This window comes from Mus pahari, chromosome 22 (assembly GCF_900095145.1).
Source record: "Mus pahari chromosome 22, PAHARI_EIJ_v1.1, whole genome shotgun sequence".
Lineage (NCBI taxonomy): Eukaryota > Metazoa > Chordata > Mammalia > Rodentia > Muridae > Mus > Mus pahari.
This window is the reverse complement of record NC_034611.1, coordinates 14,510,623-14,529,260: the sequence shown is the minus strand read 5'-3', so window position 1 is coordinate 14,529,260 and position 18,638 is coordinate 14,510,623. Positions and strand designations below refer to the sequence as shown.

At 38.6% G+C, this 18,638-nt stretch overlaps 1 protein-coding gene across 1 annotated transcript in view; it reads left to right on the top strand.

The window, feature by feature from the left end:
- The window catches only part of Impad1 (inositol monophosphatase domain containing 1), a 30,520-nt gene extending 22,074 nt beyond the window's left edge, over positions 1–8,446 (top strand). The window contains exons 4-5 of the mRNA XM_021222212.2: positions 1,432–1,593; positions 2,952–8,446. Of these exons, the coding sequence (XP_021077871.1) occupies positions 1,432–1,593; positions 2,952–3,220 (431 nt within the window). The 3' untranslated portion in view covers positions 3,221–8,446. The remainder of the gene's footprint in view (positions 1–1,431; positions 1,594–2,951) is intronic.
- Positions 8,447–18,638: the final 10,192 nt, after the last annotated feature.

Sequence of the window (18,638 nt, the reverse complement as noted above, 5' to 3'; positions counted from 1 at the left end):
CTTCTCATCAGCTGGGATCTGTCCCTCTCCTCCATGTCCTACTTTATCTGTAGGGATAAATGAAAGGGTTTTATGTTTATTTTCTCTGGTTGCGGATAGATTTTAGAAGGAGGCAGCCATCATTCATGGTGACTCAGAAACCCAGCCTCTCCTTATTTTCCTTTTTTACCCAATGTAGGTAGGAATAAAATACTATGTTCATTGATAACCATGGTGGTTCAGAGTGAGTGAATGTTAAAATAGCAATTTTACTATTTACTGGATTACTTCTGACTAAATATGTTTTTTTTTTTCCATCATTTGCACTAGAGTGAGGAAACCTTGAACCCAAAATATATATGCTAAGTTATCTCTGGAAGCCCCTCCCTCCAGAGTTTCTTCCACCCCCACCCCACCTGTCCCCTTGCTTAAATTTCTTTCTATGATTCATTCTTTTTGAGATGGGGTCTCACATTGTATACCAGGGTGGCTTGGAATTAACTGTACAGCTCACATTGGCCTTGGACTCATAACACTACCCCCCTGTTTCAGCCTCACAGATGCTGGAATTATAGGCAATATCCAGTGGGCTTTTTATTGTTATACTCTGTTCTACTTTGATTTCTGTTGTTGTGCTATACATCATGACCAGAACTAACATAGAAAGGAAAGGGTTGATTTCATCTTGGTAATTATAGTCCATTATCAAGAACAGCCAAGGCAGGAGCTTGAAGCTGCACCGGAGTGCTGTTTCCTGGCTTGCTTCCAGGCTCCCACATTCAGCTACCTTCCTTAAATTTTTGTTTATGTCTCTAAATGTGTCTTTGTAGGTGTATGCCACTCACATACATATGAATGTGAGCACACACATATGCTAGAAGAAAGGATCCTTTTGGATGGAGTTACAGACAGTTGTGAAATACTTTACCTATTTTGTGTTTTAAAGCCAGTTGGAGAATACGATTGCAAATAATCTATGAGTGTAGGAATAGGAAGTCAGCTTTAAATTTTGAATTTTCTAAGCAGTTGTTTTCTTGTAACAGATTATGCTCCCTGAGCCTGACTTTGATACTGACCTCAGTGTCCAAGATATTTGCTAAGGGCTATACTGAAGTGGAGGAAGAAAATGGGAGAAGTATAGCTAGGAATTGAGTTTCAGAGTGGTCACAAGAGGTTACAAGAGGCTCATCTAGTAATGGGGAGAGAGCCAGGATTCTTATGGCAAATATTTGATAACCATTCTAATTGTGAAGGACACAGGACATTTTGAAGCTTTGTTTCAATACGCTCTTGTTATTTTTAAAAGGTACTTTTTACATCTTAATGGTTAAATTTGTAAAAGGTGACTTTTTTCTGTTTCTCAGTCATTTGGTTCAGAAGCTTGTAATTTAGGTAATGCTTTGGAGTTGCAAAGCCTCCATGTTTTTAATGGACATCCTATTTGCTTTCCAGCTTGGGCAATGGTAGATGGTGGTTCAAATGTGAAAGCCCGTTCTTCCTACAATGAGAAGACCCCGAAGATCATTGTGTCTCGCTCTCATGCAGGAATGGTCAAACAGGTTACCCTTCAGACGTTTGGAAACCAGACTTCAATTATCCCGGCTGGGGGTGCTGGTATGTTCTTCCTGCTTTTTTCCATCCTGTGGTACCATATATCCTGTGGTTCCCAGCATATATGGTCATTCTCAGGAGACTAAATTATTTGTCTCATGCATGGGCACAAAGGAGGCAATGTACTTTCAAGACAGGCTCAAACTCCAACAAATGGGATTGCCTTCCCATTGCCCATGTCAGAAACCAAGTCCTACATTAATGTCAACTCTCCCTAAATCAGCACAGAAATACATTGCCACCACTGTGTACAGCAGACTTCAGAGTAGTTGTCACATGTGTTTTTCATTGATCTGTCAGGAGGAAAGATGGAGGACTTGATGTTTCAGGTGGCAAAAGCCGTCAGGTATCATCCTAGGGATCGATAGAATGACTAATCTGTGGATCACTGAATTCTTCAACTTGGTAAATTTTGTATGAGTAAGCCTTGTATTCACCAACTTTATCATATATCCTCTGCTCTTATACTATTTCATTATCAATCAGAGCCCACAGTTCGAAAACCAGACAGTAGTCAATAATCAGATATTGTGAGCAACATGTAGTTTTTGGCATATCACCATCTGATTAAGCCACCTTCTAAAATGTTTAATTACTACAAGATGTCTATAAGAGCAGAACATAACTTGGATTTAGCTTGAAGAGGCCACTTGATGAATGTTTATTATGTCAAAATATTAATTTAGGTAAATAAATTAAAATCAAAACATTAGTATTGCAATTGCTTTTCAGCAATGCTAAGGTAGAAGTAGTTGAATGGAAGAAAGGACACTTTCCAGCCTGGTATATTTAATTGGCTAGTTGTGCTTGTCTGCTTTTTTAGGTTTTTCCTAGAGAGTGCCTTGCCTGTGAGTTAGGAAAGGTGAATGTCCAGAATAGCCAGGGGAATGAGACAAACTAGATTCTAGATGTGGTAGTGGTGTCCTCATCATTGCTTCTTCCTCCTCCTTGTCTTCTTCCCCTTCCTCTTCCTCTTCCTCATCTTCCCCCTCCTTTTCTTCTTTCTCTTCCTCCTCCCTTCCTCTTCTTTCTTTCTCTTCCTCCTCCTCCTATGCAAGTGCTGTCTCATTACTTAAAGAAAGTAGAGTAGTACTCTTAAGATAGGTGTCATGGACAGGCTTGCTGAACTTGAGAATAGTTTAATTAGTGAGCTTATTTCCATTACATTGTTGCTACATAGTAATATTGGGTTTGTTATTTGTTAACATGATTATGTTGGGAAATGATTTTAGATTTTTGCAAAGGGTGTGTAGAACCCCTTTGAAGACTTCACTCTGTTCCATTTAACTATGTTCTTGAAAACACTATACACTTTTTATTAAGTCATTTGAGTAATGATCTAAATTCTCTTTGTCTTTTAGGTTATAAAGTCTTAGCACTCTTGGATGTGCCTGATATGACTCAAGAAAAAGCAGATCTATATATTCATGTGACATACATCAAAAAGTGGGATATATGTGCTGGCAATGCCATCTTAAAAGCCCTCGGTGGGCATATGACCACTCTGAATGGAGAAGAGATCAGTTACACTGGGTCTGATGGCATTGAAGGGGGACTCCTTGCTAGCATCAGAATGAACCACCAAGCTCTGGTCAGAAAACTTCCAGATTTAGAAAAGTCAGGACATTAGTAAGCATTCATGACCATAAGGTGCAACTCTTCCAGATGTGAATTGTTCGGCCTGAGCTGTTGGAAGTGTTGAAGCGCTGGTGGAGATGCTGCATGGCTAAGGCCGCCCTGAAGTACTTTGGAAGTACTTATGAAGCAGCAGGGACTTCTTTCCCTGTCATAGGATACAAAATCAGGGAAATTAGGTTGCTTCATTTCTCAAGTATTGTCTTTATTTTTGAGACTATTTTCATACAGTTGTCATACACAAGGCGCGCATATATATATACATATATATATATATATATGTATATATATATATATTTGTGAATTAAAATCTAGAGCTGAGTCTACACTGTTGAGTCACCATTTTCACACAACAAATGATGAGTCTGCATTGTTGATACTTCCATATAGAATGGGATTTAAAGAAGGGAAGGGTTTGTTTTATGTAGAGTTTAGTGTAACTTCTAGGTTGTATGTTATTAAAAATAAAATCATTGGTGATTTTTACTCCTCAGATGGAAAGCACAAGAAGTCTCATATTCATTAATATGCAACAAGTGCTCTGTTCATCTACCTTCCTATGGACTTAATAGAAATGGCTTAAATAGGTTATTTTGTGTGAAATTGTACTAGCTGGATTGACCAGCTGGAAGAAGATAGAAAGATAACTGAATTATAATGGAATTGACTGTTGCAGTTGATTTTCAGTTCCCTATGGATGGGGACATTGTTCAGCCTTTCTCCACTGATCAGGATTTAGTCTTCACCAGAAAAGTTGGTTTAAGTTTCAGTATTAGTCTCACGATATGCTGTATTTTCTCTTCAGAGATGAAATATGTTGTAAGATGCTCTAAGAATATAAATAATTCTGTAATAGTTGAAAGTTACTTGACATATAGATTGAATAGTTTTAACTATTTTTCAAGAATTATGTTTTAGTTAATTTTAAAATCTTGCCAGTTTTATCTCTAGACATTCTCTTATTATCAAGAATGGGAATGATTTTTTTCTTAGCTATTAATAGACTTACTTAAAAGAACCAAATTATCAGAGGAATTACTTTTGACCCAATTCTAGTTTTCTCATTGATAAAAAGATTTTTTTCCACTCAATTGACAGAATGTGGTTAGAAAAAGGTATGGTAGCATTTGTTGTGTTGCTATAACTAAGACTTGTTTACTGAGCTGTATTTGTTGGCATGAGTAGTTTTTCTTAGTATGGCCTAGAAAAATGATATAAATAATAAATCATGTTTTTTTCATGTGGCTTTGATGCCCTTGTAAACATTAATGAGGAATTTCTCATTTCTTCTTAAAAATGTAAACCTAAAGAAAATTTCTATTTATTTTTCCTATTTCAGAGCTAAAATTGAGCAAAGGACAGACATCCTAGTCTGGTACATTGTGTGTACTTTGGGTTTGCATGTCATAGGGCCCAAAGCCTGGCACTCCTCAGCAGGGGACTGAATCTTAATACAGCACAAGTGCTTTTCTCCATGCTTAAAAGTATGTAACAGATATGTAACAGTATGTAACAGCACTAGATTGGCCTTTGTGTGATAAAAATACAGAGTTTTGGTGTTTGAAAACTTGGTGTTAATTTAACAGGACTTGTTAGTTTTTAAAACAGTTTCAGACAACTAATCTAATCACTAGATAATATGACAAGAGAAAGGAAATCCTGCTTTCTCTGGAGAGATGCCAGAGCAGGTAGTCTCACCAGAATCCTGTAATAGGAGTCTTTGTGTTCACTGTAATATGTCAAAGCAGAAAATGGAATTTAATTGGGTATTTTTAATGTGCAGAAACTTTATCATTTATTACAAGTAAAACTAGTTCATATTTTGTAAGCACAATTGCTTTTGTTTTTAGTTTCATTAATAGTTATCAATAAGAATAAGAACTTTGTGTGTTGGGCTCAGAAGCAAAGATGCTGGCTGAGAGGTGGAAGTAGTTTTTATAATTTGTCCGTGTTATCTAGTTACTAATGGTTTTATGTACTTTTATAGACAGGTCATTTTTTTAAAAAATTTTTGTTTAAGAGTCAATATACATTACAAGGAAAACAGTATTTATTTATATGAGGTATTATTGTGCCAGAACATATCTGCAGTGGAGTATGTAATATCTCTCAGAGTTAATATTAAATTGTTTTATTTCTAAAACATACCAAAACAAGTTTATATTTAGAAACTTACCTGTTTTCCCTTTAGTAGAAGCAGAGCCATCCACAGCCTCAACAGATCACCTCAGCTGTCTCCTGCTCAGTCACACTATCCCAGCCCCTTTTTTTCTTTTTGGCTCTTTCTTAGCTAGTATGCCACCTTGCCCCATGCTTAACCAAAATTTTCTTATAAACTCTTTCTTCTGTATATTGACCACTCAACAGGTAGAATTGAGACTTTGGTAAAATTCACAGTGAAAGTGACCAATCCTGGGAGAGGTTTAGTTAACCATTATTTTTGAGGCTTCATGAGATGTAAAGAAAATTACCTTCGAAACCATAAACAATTCATGCTGTTACATGACTCAGTACTAACATTTTTACAAAGCACCTCTTCCTGCCCATCTCAAGAATATAAGCCTGGAATATGCTAGGGAATTGGATAGGCAAGTCCACTTGAAGAAACCTCGTCTTTCTGTTGGTTTTCATTCTTACATGCCAGCCTCCACTTCAGTTGAGTTTACAAGGCTGTACAAAACAGTCCTATTCGTCTTTGTGGTTTTTCTCCTTTCCCCAGTTTTATGTTTTGTTTTGTCTTGTTTACTAAAATACTTAATGAGGTATTAGTGATAGCTAATGAACTGACAAGAGCATCTAGATTAACGTTCATATGACACTTACGGGGCTTCTTTGTTTCCTGAGGCTCCTTTGGACTGTTCTACAGATTATTTCAGAAGAAATAGGTAGGACCAAGGTTAGGAAGAGATGAAAGATTCAGAAGCCCAAGGCAGAGAGATCAGTGAGGGCGGGAGGCTACCATTTGCCCTGGCTCCTGTCCTCACCCTGCTCTTAGATACCAAGTTCAAAACTAAGATAATACTCTAGCTATGATGGTAGTGCTCTGGTAACTCAGGCAGAAGTACAGTCAAGTGCCAACCACTTTAACTTTCTTGATCATAGCTGATGGCCTTCCTGGGACAACCTGGAAGGTTAAAGCAAGAACTATTGAGATTATTCTAGCTGCAACTACCAATGGTGGCTGTGTATATCACTGCTATGTAGAAACATTAGTAGTTTTTTTCATTTTAGGTCCAAGGAAGATGTTTTTAGTGACATACCTGCAGAGTGGCTCTGTCTTAAAACTGTGTAGAAAAAAATCTAATCTTTGGGAGTTTTCCCTAAGGAAAAAAAAAGTTGTGCCTTAAATAGGGCATTGTATGTTAATAAAACAAAACTTTTTTTTTTTTTAATAGGTGGGGAAAGTAGCTTTTTCCCATTAAATTTAAGTTCTTTAATGTGTTTTATATCAGAGTTGGGGGAAAGTCATTAAAATTAAATAAAACTGATGAATTATTTTTGCATAATGTAGCATTTATAGTTGAAGTACATTTTTCTAAGAACTGGATCATGATGTATATAAGTCTGAAATGATGTTTCATCACTTGGCTTTTAATTAAATGTAAGACCAGGATAGATTGGATTTTACAAATTTTACTTTTCAATAAATTATTTCAGACAACTTCATATTTCTCTAATTCTCTGGAGTATCTGTGGTTAAAAAATAGCTGTTAGTGGTACAAATTTGATGGTCACTTAGTTAAATGATACTGTGTGTTGTTCCTAATGAGGGAAGGATTCTAATCTTGACCAGCAATGGTTGTGAGGGCTTCTTCACAGTAGTGAAGTTCAGCAACAACATGGTTCTGTGAGGTGCTGATATATGTGTAAATTGTTCCTTTTTACATTATCAAAGCCTAGCAGGTATATGCATTCTGACTTAGCATTGACAGAATTTTTTGTTTATTTTATTTTATTTTATTTTTTGAGTTGGGCAGTAAATTAATTTAATGGAAGAAATGAGATGTTTGCCTTTGAAATAATACAGGACAAACTCTGAAGTTAAGAATGATGACTAATACTCAGACAACTGATTATATATTGTGTTTGTGGTCATTCCCTAAAGTCTTATGTCTTACAAAGTGCAAGAGCAGGGGTTGTAATGTTTTGTCAGTATATTTAATTAATATTTTAAGGTGTAAAACAAGGGTCAATCTGGAAAGACTTGTTCCTCCATTTAAGAAGAAAACAAACAAACAAACAAAAAAACTAGGAAAGAAATACACTAAGTTAACATGAGATACTTAACCTGAAAACAGTCTCATATCCCCGCATATGGTCTTCAGCCTTTATAGTGTGGAGTCATTTGAAGACGGATCCTTCGTATCCTCTACTTGCAGTGGCCAGCACCAGCCTTTGTAGTGTAACAGGGTGTCTAGAGTGATGGACTAACATATTCATAGGGCTGTTCATATTGGCAGTGCTGCCTTGAGCAGCCTGTGCCCGTGTCACCAGAACTGTATCCTTTCCCTGATCTTTTAAACTATTTTTTTTATCCTCTCTTCCTGTTAATCCATTTCTTAAAATGAGTCAACAGTGAGAGAAATTTAAATATTTCCCTTTGAATACTTCTCTCTTTCATATATATAAAGCCCTGGAAGAAATAAGCTGTTTTCCTTTGGCAGAGATGCCACAATTTCTTAGGCTCTCTCCTGCCAACCCACTTCACCAGATTGAAGTGGAGGTCAGTGGTGTCACCTGAAGAAACTACTCCATCCATGGCCTTAGAAGAGTGCTTTATGCCTCACCATACCACTTTTATAAATGCTATTAGTATACTTGCTAAGGAGATGGAGGATGTCTGGTTTTGTGTGTGTGTTTTCACCATATCCCCAGTACCTAGTGTCTTGCACAAACTCGGTCCAGACTGTGTGTTGAGTTGAGCTAAAGGGTCCACTACTAGTGTTAGCATGCTTCATACCTCAGTAGTATAAGCTAGTTGTTTCCTTTGCTGGTATTTGTAATTATCACCCATACACACTACATTGTTTTTGGTTTTGTTTTAAAAGTTAGGCCTTTTCTCTAGATACTACACCATGGTCAATTAACTGTAAAAAAAAAAAAAAAAAAAAAAAATGTGATTGCTTCTAATGAAATAATTACCCCAAACCCTGCCCCCTGAATATACTTTGACAAGTGAAATTTGAATTTGTCAAATAAATCAGTCATGTCTGAAAAGGTTGGTATGTTGTGTTGGTGTTTCTCTATTCAGTTTACATCTTTTTTAAGTGTATAATTTTGTAGCATTAGGAGTATTTACAATATTGGGCAATCTTTAGCATCTGTTTCCAGAGCCTGACCCACATGTCCAGTCAGAAATGTTTCTAAATAGTGGCTTCCATTCTACCTTTGTACAGTCACCGACAACTTTTGTCTCCAAATGTATCTGCTTATTCTCTGTTCTTGCAGCATACACAAGAAGCAATGTTTGAGAATGAGTAACAAAGAAAAGAAAGGAAAAACTTGTAGTTGAATTTTTGACCCATTTTTGAAAGGTGAGGCAGGAAATAAATACCTGTTCTGAAGCAGCAGGAATAAGGGTTCAAATTCTGTGGTGAAGACAGGGACTGCGGATGAGAAAGAAGACAAAAGCAGTAGCTGGCTTCATGAGGTTGTTCATGAGCAAGCTGATTAAGTACAGCATATGTACCGTTGGCAGGAGGAGAATGGGTAAGATCAGTAAAGAGCTAAGTCAGATAATGTTGGCAAAGAGCACAGGCTAGCTCATACATAGCTACCTTGGCAGTGATAACCGCAGCCAAGGGGCAAGAGTTGGGTCCCCCAAAATCCAAACTTTGACTCTGAAATCACTGCTTCCAAGATTAAACTGGCCTTGCTCAGTCTTTTCCTGCACAAGGCCACAGCCAAAGTCCATCTGAGTATCTGAGAAAGTCTGGAATTCGTCTGGCTCCCTACAGATGCATACCAAAAACAACCAACTAACCAAGCAACAACAAAAAGAAACAAACAAAAAAAAAATGTAGAAATATATTGCGCTTTCTTTTTATTCCTGTAATGAAATGTTTGAATTTGGAACTTGATTTAGTTAAGCTTTCTGGAGGTACAAGGACACAACACTGATGGCTTTGCCGAGGTGAAGACTTTATAGTGGATGACATAGTTGGGAGTGTGTCAGGGCCAAGAGGTTATATCACAAAATAGGAAGGTTTTTATAACTCATTCTCTGGAACACTGACAAGGTTACAGGAGAACTTCCTTAATCCTGAGGATTTGCTAGGCCCTACCTCTTGCCTGTGTCACATGGCACATAACCACATTGAAACCCAAGTCTATTACATGAGCACTTGAGAGACAAATGCCTCCAAGTAGAGCAAGTGATGTTACGATGGAGCTATCAGCCTGGTCCAGTGATAGAGGCCTATAATTTTACCTGCTTAAAAGATGTGGGGCAAAAAGAGCACAAGTTCAAGGCCACTTGGGCAATTTGATGAGACAGTTCCTCAGATGTTTTCTGCTGCTTTATGCATGTAATTTTTTCTAGAAAGGATGACTTAAATCAGCAATAAGCTTCTAAGACTACAATTACATCTGGTGAATAAAACTTAATTTTACAGACCTATCTCTTCTAGAGTAAACTCCAGATGTACTCTTAAAACAAACAAAAAAGAAGTGGCAAGGATCTTGGGCATCCATAGTGTGGTGGTGGTGTTCACCTGGCATGCACTTTGAGGTGCCAGGTTCAATCCCCAGCACTGGAAGTGGCTTAGGGACAAGAAATAGCAGTGAACCATTGCTGGAATGGGCTAATTTACATATTTGGCATCCATTTGAAGTCTGTTGCCAGCTGATAACATTTTATTCTGCTCGCAAAAAAACAAAGAGAAGAAGGAAGTAAGGAGACTAGAACCTGCAGAGCCTACCATACCCACCCTCATCCACCCCGCCCAGTGATATACTTCCTCCATTTTAAGGCTGCGCTTCATAGCTCTAATAGTTCCTGGCCCTCACATTATCATAGCTATCTGTCTTAGGGTTTTTATTACTGTGAAAAGACAACATGTTTTATAAAGGAAAACATTTATTGGGCTGGTTTATGGTTTAAGAGATTTAGCCCGTTATCTACAGTCATGGCAGGAGACAGCAGTATGAATGAAGGCGGTCATGGTGCTGGAGAAGGAGCTGAACGTTTTCTACATCTTCATATGCAGGCAGCAGAAGAAGATTGTGAGACACACTGAGCATAGCTTGAGCATTTAAGACATCAGTGCCTGCCTCCACAGTGACTCAATTTCTCTGACAAGGCCAAACCTCCTCATAGTGCCACTCCCTATGGCCAAGCATTCAAACACATGAGTCTATTGGAACCATTCCTATCCAATCTACCACAGGACCTCATGGTGTAAAATGTATCCAGTCCAATTTTTAAAGTCCCCATAGTCTTTAAGAGTCTCAACACTTTAAAGTTCAAAGTCATTTCTGAGACTTAAGACAGTCTCCCTTAGGTCTCACAAACCCTAGACAGAAAGCCTGAGGTGCCTTATTAACATCCAATCAGACTGTGGCAAGCTCTCCCAGCATCATTTGGTACCATTGGCTCTTCCTAGCACTTCTCACTCTACCCCTACCCTAAAGCTCTCCCTCCCAGGGGCTGGACTTCTGATTCCCTTCCCTCAGCCTGATCCCTAGATGATTCAGCCATTTGCCTACACCAATCTCCTGGCCTGGCTACCTCTCTCGAGTCAGTGGCTTTTCTCTTGCTCTCCCCATCTTTCCTCTCGTGGTCCAATTTAGTCTTCTGGCTGTGATCAGCCTGGTCTCTCTGACTGCCTTCTCCTTTATGTCTACAAAAGAAAATCTTCATACTTTAGAGTAGTCACGTCCTCTTTTAATTTCATTTTTGTTTCATCCTGTCCCTTAACCATGACCCCATTACAAAGCAAATTAGTTAACAAAAATGTACGATGGCACAAAATATCTATTACCATTCCAAAGCGGAGAAATGGAGAACAGTAAGGAAGGATCAGCCCAAAGCAAGACCTCATCAGGGAAAACACCAAATCCTTTAACTCCTTATCTGGTGTCCGGAGCTTTCCTTTCAAAGGACTTAGATGGCTCCACAACTCCAGCTTTGCCAGTTGCAGCATACATTTCTCTCTCAGTTCTCCTTCGTAGATGTCTCACAATTGTGGCATTTCCATGGTAGTCTCTACCACAGCCCAGGCTTCAGGCTTTACCTACACAGCTGCATGCAGTGGGCACAAAGGCCACACTCTTGGGAGTTCGTCCCTGCCATAGGCCTCCTGGGCCCAGAAACTCCCTGAAATCATGCAACAAACTTGCATACCTGCTCACTTTTGCATCTTGCAAACACCAGGTTGACAACACAGACAAGTCCAGCTTTAAGCTAGGGACGGAGCACATTAGCAGCTTTTTGTGTATACTTGCTTGCCTTTGCCAGTAGGTGTCAGATGCAAATATCTTTCCTGTGGAAATCTCCTCTCCCTAGTGCCTTAGTAGGCACCTAAACTCTTATTATTAACCTCTGTAGTTATTCAGATTGTAACACATATAACAAGAGCTTAAAAGCTAACATCTATCTATTTGTAGGAAAAAGCATGCTGTATTTTTATAGATTTGGGTTACCTCACTTTGAATTATTTTTATATCTCCATTCATGTACCTTCAAACTTCTCGGTCTCCTTTTTCTTGACAACTAAATAATATTTCATTGTGTAGATGTATTATTTTTATTAACCATTCATCAGTTGATAGGCTTCTAGGTTATTTACAATTTCAGTATGGATGGACAAGTTATCTGTGGAGTAGAATGAAGAATACTACAGGTATATACCCAAGAGTTACGGTATACTGGGTCTTGAGGTAGATTAATTCCCAGATTCCCAAGGAGCATCCATACTTAACTATCACAGTAGCTATACCAGTTTACATTGCATAGTTTTTGTCTTACATTTTAGTTTTTTTGAGGCAGGGTGTCATAATTCAGGCTAGCCTCAAACTTATGATTCTCCTGTCTGAACTTCCTGCATTCTGATATTATAAGCTAAAAGCTTATATTCTTAAACGCTGTAAAACAGGAATCCAAAAGCCTAATTTAGAAATAGTTTTGGGATAGGTAGCAAGCAGTAACTTTTCAACTGGCCAGGCTGGGTGCTTACCTTGCTTGCGTTTCACTGTGTGCAACTCCTTTCTGCTGTGTTTAGTTATGGTTACTATTGCAATGGTAATTATTCGACTTATATAGCCTCAATCCAGTGAAGATAAGAGGACAGATGGAGCAGAAAGCTGGAGGTAAGAACTGACGCAGAGGCTATGGAGGACGGCTGCTTGCTGGGTTGCTCTCCATCACTTTCTCAGCCTGATTTCTCACACAGCCAGGACCACCACCCAGGAACTGTACCACCCACAATGGGCTTCCCTCTCCCTGTCAATGAATACTTAAGAAAATGCTCTACAGACTTGTCTACAGCCCAGTCTTCTGGAGGCATTTTTTTCATTTTGGTTTCTTCCTCTCAGTTGTGCCAAGGTGCCATAAACTAGCCAGAATACATGGAATTATCTTTCCACTTCTTATTTCAGTGACCTCACACTGACATTTCTTTTTCCTTCTTTCATTTTAGAGCACTCTCCAACTATCCATGTGCCTCGGTTACCTGTCTGCTGTTAAACACCGTGACTAAGGCAACTTATAAACAAACAAACATTTAATTTGTCTTACAATTTTCAGGGTTACGGTTAGAGTTCAGCAGTGATACTTTTGTGCTAATAAGGCCACACCTCTTTATACTTCCCAAATAGTTTTATCAGCTTAGGAAGAAGTATCCAAATATTTGAGACTGTGGGGACTATTCTATTCAAACTAGCACACTGTTCTTTCTATTTATTTCTAGAGGTTCGTTTACAGGCTTCTATTCACCATATCTGTTATATTCTCTCAAGACTATTTTCAATTGACACCTTTTTTTTTTTTTTGATCCCAAGTTTGTATTGCTTCCACTTTAAATAATACTTTCCTATGTCTTAGATCCATATTTCAAAGCAGGTATATCTAATTGACTATACTATAATGCTTCTCAACTAACATGCTTATACCTAAAGTAATTGTATTTCACTGCACAGCCTCTGTAGTTTCCTTAGCTAAGGAAATCAGTTTATATCCTCTTAAACCAAAAAAATAAGTTATTTTTCTGTCGTGAACCTCCATAGCCTGAAAAGGGTTGAAGTGGAGCACAAAGTCAGAGTCTGGTCGTCTTCAGACATTCCAGCTCTCTAACTATATTGAATGCTTGCTGATAAATTCTAAAAAGTCATATAAAAAAAAAAAAAAAAACCTTTCTTGTTCATCCTGAGGGTTAAAAACCTCTGCGTTAAGTGATTAACACAGGTATCCCAAGGGCTGGAGATTAAGTAGACTGGCATTTATTCTATTTCTGCAGTAACTGAGCCTGCTAGTACTGTTAAAAATGTTAGAATAGCTTGTTTTTCTTCTTTTTTCCGTTAATGTTAGCTAGTTCTCTGTTGTTGTTTTTTTTTTTGTTTTTTGTTTTTGTTGTTTTTTTTTTTCTTTTTGACTGCAGATTTTGTTTGGTGTGTATTTTCTCCCTAACAGTTCTTTGTTCCATAAAGCCTGTTTATTGTTTTTTTTGCACTACCAGTTTCTTCCCTGATCTTGTTTACTTATTGCTGTCTACTACTTTTTAATTTAAATTCCTTTTTTTCTCATAGGCTTTGTGGGACATCATTAAATTATTTATTAGAGACCTCTTTTTCCAGGCTAAAGGTATGGATCACCTGTTATGATTTATTGCTGCTTTTAAAAAGGACCAAGTTCATACCATCCATATTGAGTGACTTCCAACTGCCTGTAATTCCAGTTCTAGAGGGTCCAAGATTGTTTTCTGGCCTCTGTGGGAAAGTGAACTCCTGTGTACACATTCCCACCCAGAAATATACTCATACATAAAATTAAAAATAAAATAAATCTTTAAGATGTCTTTTGAATGAAAACACTATTTCCTTTAAGACTTTCTCTTATACTTGCCAAATTGTGCTGCCATATATATTTGTCATGTGTATTTGATGTTTTTAATTTTTTTCCTGATTTTAAAGAACATAATTGGCATAAGAGCCAAGGAATCTACAGGAGACCCTGGCAGGGAATAGCAGTTGTAGATCCAATAGTTGGTTCAGGACAATAAAGTTCTGGACCCTTCTGAAAGTAATAAGAAAAATGACTGTCACTTTCCAAACATTCAAAAACCCCTCTTGTAGCCTGCATAATTGAGGAAATACAAAGAGGAGAAAACAGTTCTCTCTGGTCCTGTTGACATATTGCAAGGACGTCAGAGTGCATTCTTGACACCCAGGCAACACATACACCTCTGTAGACAAGTTTCCCAGCAGCAATATCATCCTGCCTAAAGACGTAATTAATCCCTATATAATAAAAGTGGATGACCTTATCCACAAAAGAACAAATGCACCATGCATTTTAGACTTTAAGGCATTACACATTGTTCTTTTCACAGCTTATATAAATCCCCCATCTCATAGGACTTTGAGATTCTGCAGAATATGTTTTGTGATATAAAGTAGATTTTACTAATACATTTTATGTTTAGTGGTAGAGAAATGGGAGAAGGGAAATGGTACAAAACATACCTTGGACCATATCACTTATACATTAAAGAACTTTTTTTTTAAAGGATTTATTTACTTATTTATTTATTTTATGTATATATGAGTACACTGTAGTTGTCTTCAGACACACCAGAAGAGGACACCGGATCCCATTACAGATGGTTGTGAGCCACCATGTGGTTGCTGAGACTTGAACTCAGGACCTCTGGAAGAGCATTCAGTAGTATTAACCACTGAGTCATCTCTCCAGCCCATTAAAGAACTTTTGTTCCAGTTCCCGAAGCTAAGCAGTACCTAACCAAGGTGCCAGCAGAGTCATTGCTCCATCTCTTATATCCTCAGATGACAAAATCACTGGGAAGGAATAAATGATGTTATGCATTAGAACTGTGGCCAATGAGAAGCCAAATTGTCCTAGAGACTACCAGGCTATAGTGGGTGATGCTACTCTCATTTTCACAGCATGACTCCCAGACAGGTGAAGTCTGTATAAGTTAAATGATGCATTACGTAAAAATTTTAAGAAACTACTCCACCTGGCAGAGTTTTCTAGACTCCAGATCTCAAGGCACTGCCACCTAACCAACACCATAACAGTGGTTTTTGTTTTTTTGGTTTTTGTTTGTTTGTTTTGGTTTGGTTTTGGTTTTGGTTTTGGTTTTGGTTTTGGTTTTGCAAGACAGGGTTTCTCTGTGTAACCCTGGCTGTCCTGGAACTCACTCTGTAGACCAGGCTCACCTTCCATAACAGTTTTTAAAATGCTGCTCTAAGGCAGATGCTACACCGAGAAGGGAACAGGGTAACTTCTTGCAGTGAACTCTGTGACTATGGTTCACTGCTGTGCTTCGATTGCTATCAAACAAGAAGCTCCTTTGTCAAAATCAATGCTTTATACAGCATTGTGGCCAGTGAATAAAGTCACTGTGGACAGTTAAGATCTGTGTACATTTAGAATATGTGGCCATTTTAGTAACAACTAAACCCCATCTTTTCCAGATGGAATTCATCTCCTGTAATCAGTCTACCATAGTGCTTATTCCTTCAGGAAACAGTTCCATGTCTGATTGCACAGTAAGTATGTGCACTCAGCAGCAGCTATAGCCAAACTAAGCTGGCTTTATTCATATTTCTGAGTATATTGTAATGTCTACCTACCACTGCTGACCTGGCTATTTTATTTTTCTTGAACATAGGAGACAAGGAAGGACAAATGAATAAGGGATCTGGCTACAATTTCATGAGCTCATTGTACTAATAAAACCTAATGATGACATCCATTACTAAGCACTCACAACAAATATGAATTTCATCTTACACCATATACATTTGGACATAGGCTCTATTTCCATACTCCTTTCCAGCTCCTTGCCACAGATTTTCCAGGTGGGTTATTTCTAAGGCGTAGATTCCACAATTATTCCCATCCTAGAAGCTAGTCTGTGATGATCTTTTCTTTCCGTCAGAGTGAACAGTCAAATGCACATTATAGAGCGCTGTCCACGAGAAGGGATTCCTCTATTCAGAGGCGTCTAATAGAGGTCTCTGTGACACAGCTAAACCTTTGGGTGGTCCCTGCATGTCCTACAGGACCATGTGTGAGGCCAACTTTTTTTTTTTCTTTGCTAAAAAAAGTCATAGGAAATTCTCATAAAGATGTGGCTATGGGCTGAAAAAGAAGAGATAAAGCAGAACCAAGGCCATGGAAACATGGCCACGTCTTCTTCTAGCTGACTTATCCTTTACAGGACAGATGACTCCAGAGCCCCAGAGAAGATGCTGGGGCTTCTCCAGACACTTTTTTCTCAAGATGGCAGAGAAAATAATTTCCTGTTCATTCTCATTGACACACAACAAAGGAGAGAAACCCACACATAGCTTTTTTCCTCTTTTTAAAAAATCGGATATTTTCTTTATTTACATTTCAAATGTTATCCCCTTTCCTAGTTTCCCCTCTGAAAAACACCCTTTCCCTTCCCCTCCCCCCTCCCCCTGCTCACCAACCCACCCACTCCTGCTTCCTGGCCCTGGCATTTCCCCACACTGGGGCATAGAGCCTTCATAGGACAAGGACCTCTCCTCCCATTGATGTCCAACTAGGCCACCCTCTGCTGCATATGCAGCTGGAGTGATGAGTCCCACCATGTGTGCTCTTTGGTTGGTGGTTAAGTCCCTGGGAGCTCTGGGGGTATTGGATAGTTCATATTGTTGTTCCTCCTATGGGGCTGCAAACCCCTTCATCTCCTTGGGTCCTTTCCCTCCTTCATTGGGGATTCTGTGCTCAGTACAATGTATGGGTGTGAGCATCTACATCTGTATTTGTGAGACACGGGCAGAAACTCTCGCTCGAGAGCTTTATCAGGCTCCTGTTAGCAAGCATTTGTTGGCATCCACAACAGTGTCTGGGTTTGGTGATTGTAAATGGGATGGATCCCCAGGTGAGTCAGTCCCTAGATGGTCATTTCTTCAGTCTGTACTCCATAATTTGACTCTGTAACTCCTTCCATAGGTGTTTTATTCCCCCCCATCTAAGATGGATGGAAGTATGTACACTGTGGTCTTCCTTCTTCCATTTCATGTGGTTTGTGAATTGTATCTTCGGTATTCTGAACTTCTGGACTTCTGGGCTAATATACACTTATCAGTGAGTGCATATCATAAGTGTTCTCTTGTGATTGGGTTACCTCTCTCAGGATGATATTCTCCAGATCCATTCATTTGCCTATGAATTTCATAAATAGATTGTTTTTAATAGCTGAGTAGTAGTACTCCATTGTGTATATGTATCACATTTTCTGTATCCATTCCTCTGTTGAGGGATATCTGGGTTCTTTCCAGCTTCTGGCTATTATAAATAAGGCTGCTATGAGTACAGTGGAGCATGTGTCCTTATTACATATTGGAGCATCTTCTGGGTCTATGCCCAGGAAAGGTATTGCTGGATCTTCCTGTAGTACTATGTCCAATTTTTCTGAGGAACCACCAAACTGATTTCCAGAGTAGTTGTACCAGNTTGCAATTCCACCAGCAATGGAGGAGTGTTCCTCTTTCTTCACATCTTTGCCAGCATCTGCTGTCACTTGAGTTTTTTATCTGAGTCATTCTGATGGGTGTGTGGTAGAATCTCAGGGTTGTTTTCGTTTGCATTTCCCTGATGTTTAAGGATGTTGAAGATGTTTTTAGGTGATTCTCAGCCTTTTGGTATTCCTCAGTTAAGAATTCTTTGTTTAGCTCTGTACTACAGTTTTTAATAGGGTTATTTGGTTTTCTGAAGTTCAACTTCTTGAGTTCTTTACATATATTGGATATTAACCCCCTATCAGATTTAGGATTTGTAAAGATCTTTTACCAAACTGTTGGTTGCCATTTTGTCTTATTGACAGTGTCCTTTGTCTTACAGAAGCTTTGCAATTTTATGAGGTCCCATTTGTCAATTTTTGATCTTACAGCACAAGCCATTGCTGTTCTGTTCAGGAATTTTCCCCTTGTGCCCCTACCTTTGAGGCTGTTCCTTGCTTTCTCCGATATAAGTTTGAGTGTCTCTGGTTTTATGTGAAGATCCTTGATCCACATAGACTTGAGCTTTGTGCAAGGAGATAAGAACTGGTCTATTTGCCTTCTTCTACATGATAACCACCAGTTGAGCCAGCACCATTTGTTGAAAATGCTGTCTTCTTTCCACTGGATGGTTTTAGCTCCTTTGTCAAAGATCAAGTGACCATAGGTGTGTGGGTTCATTTCTGGGTCTTCAGTTCTAT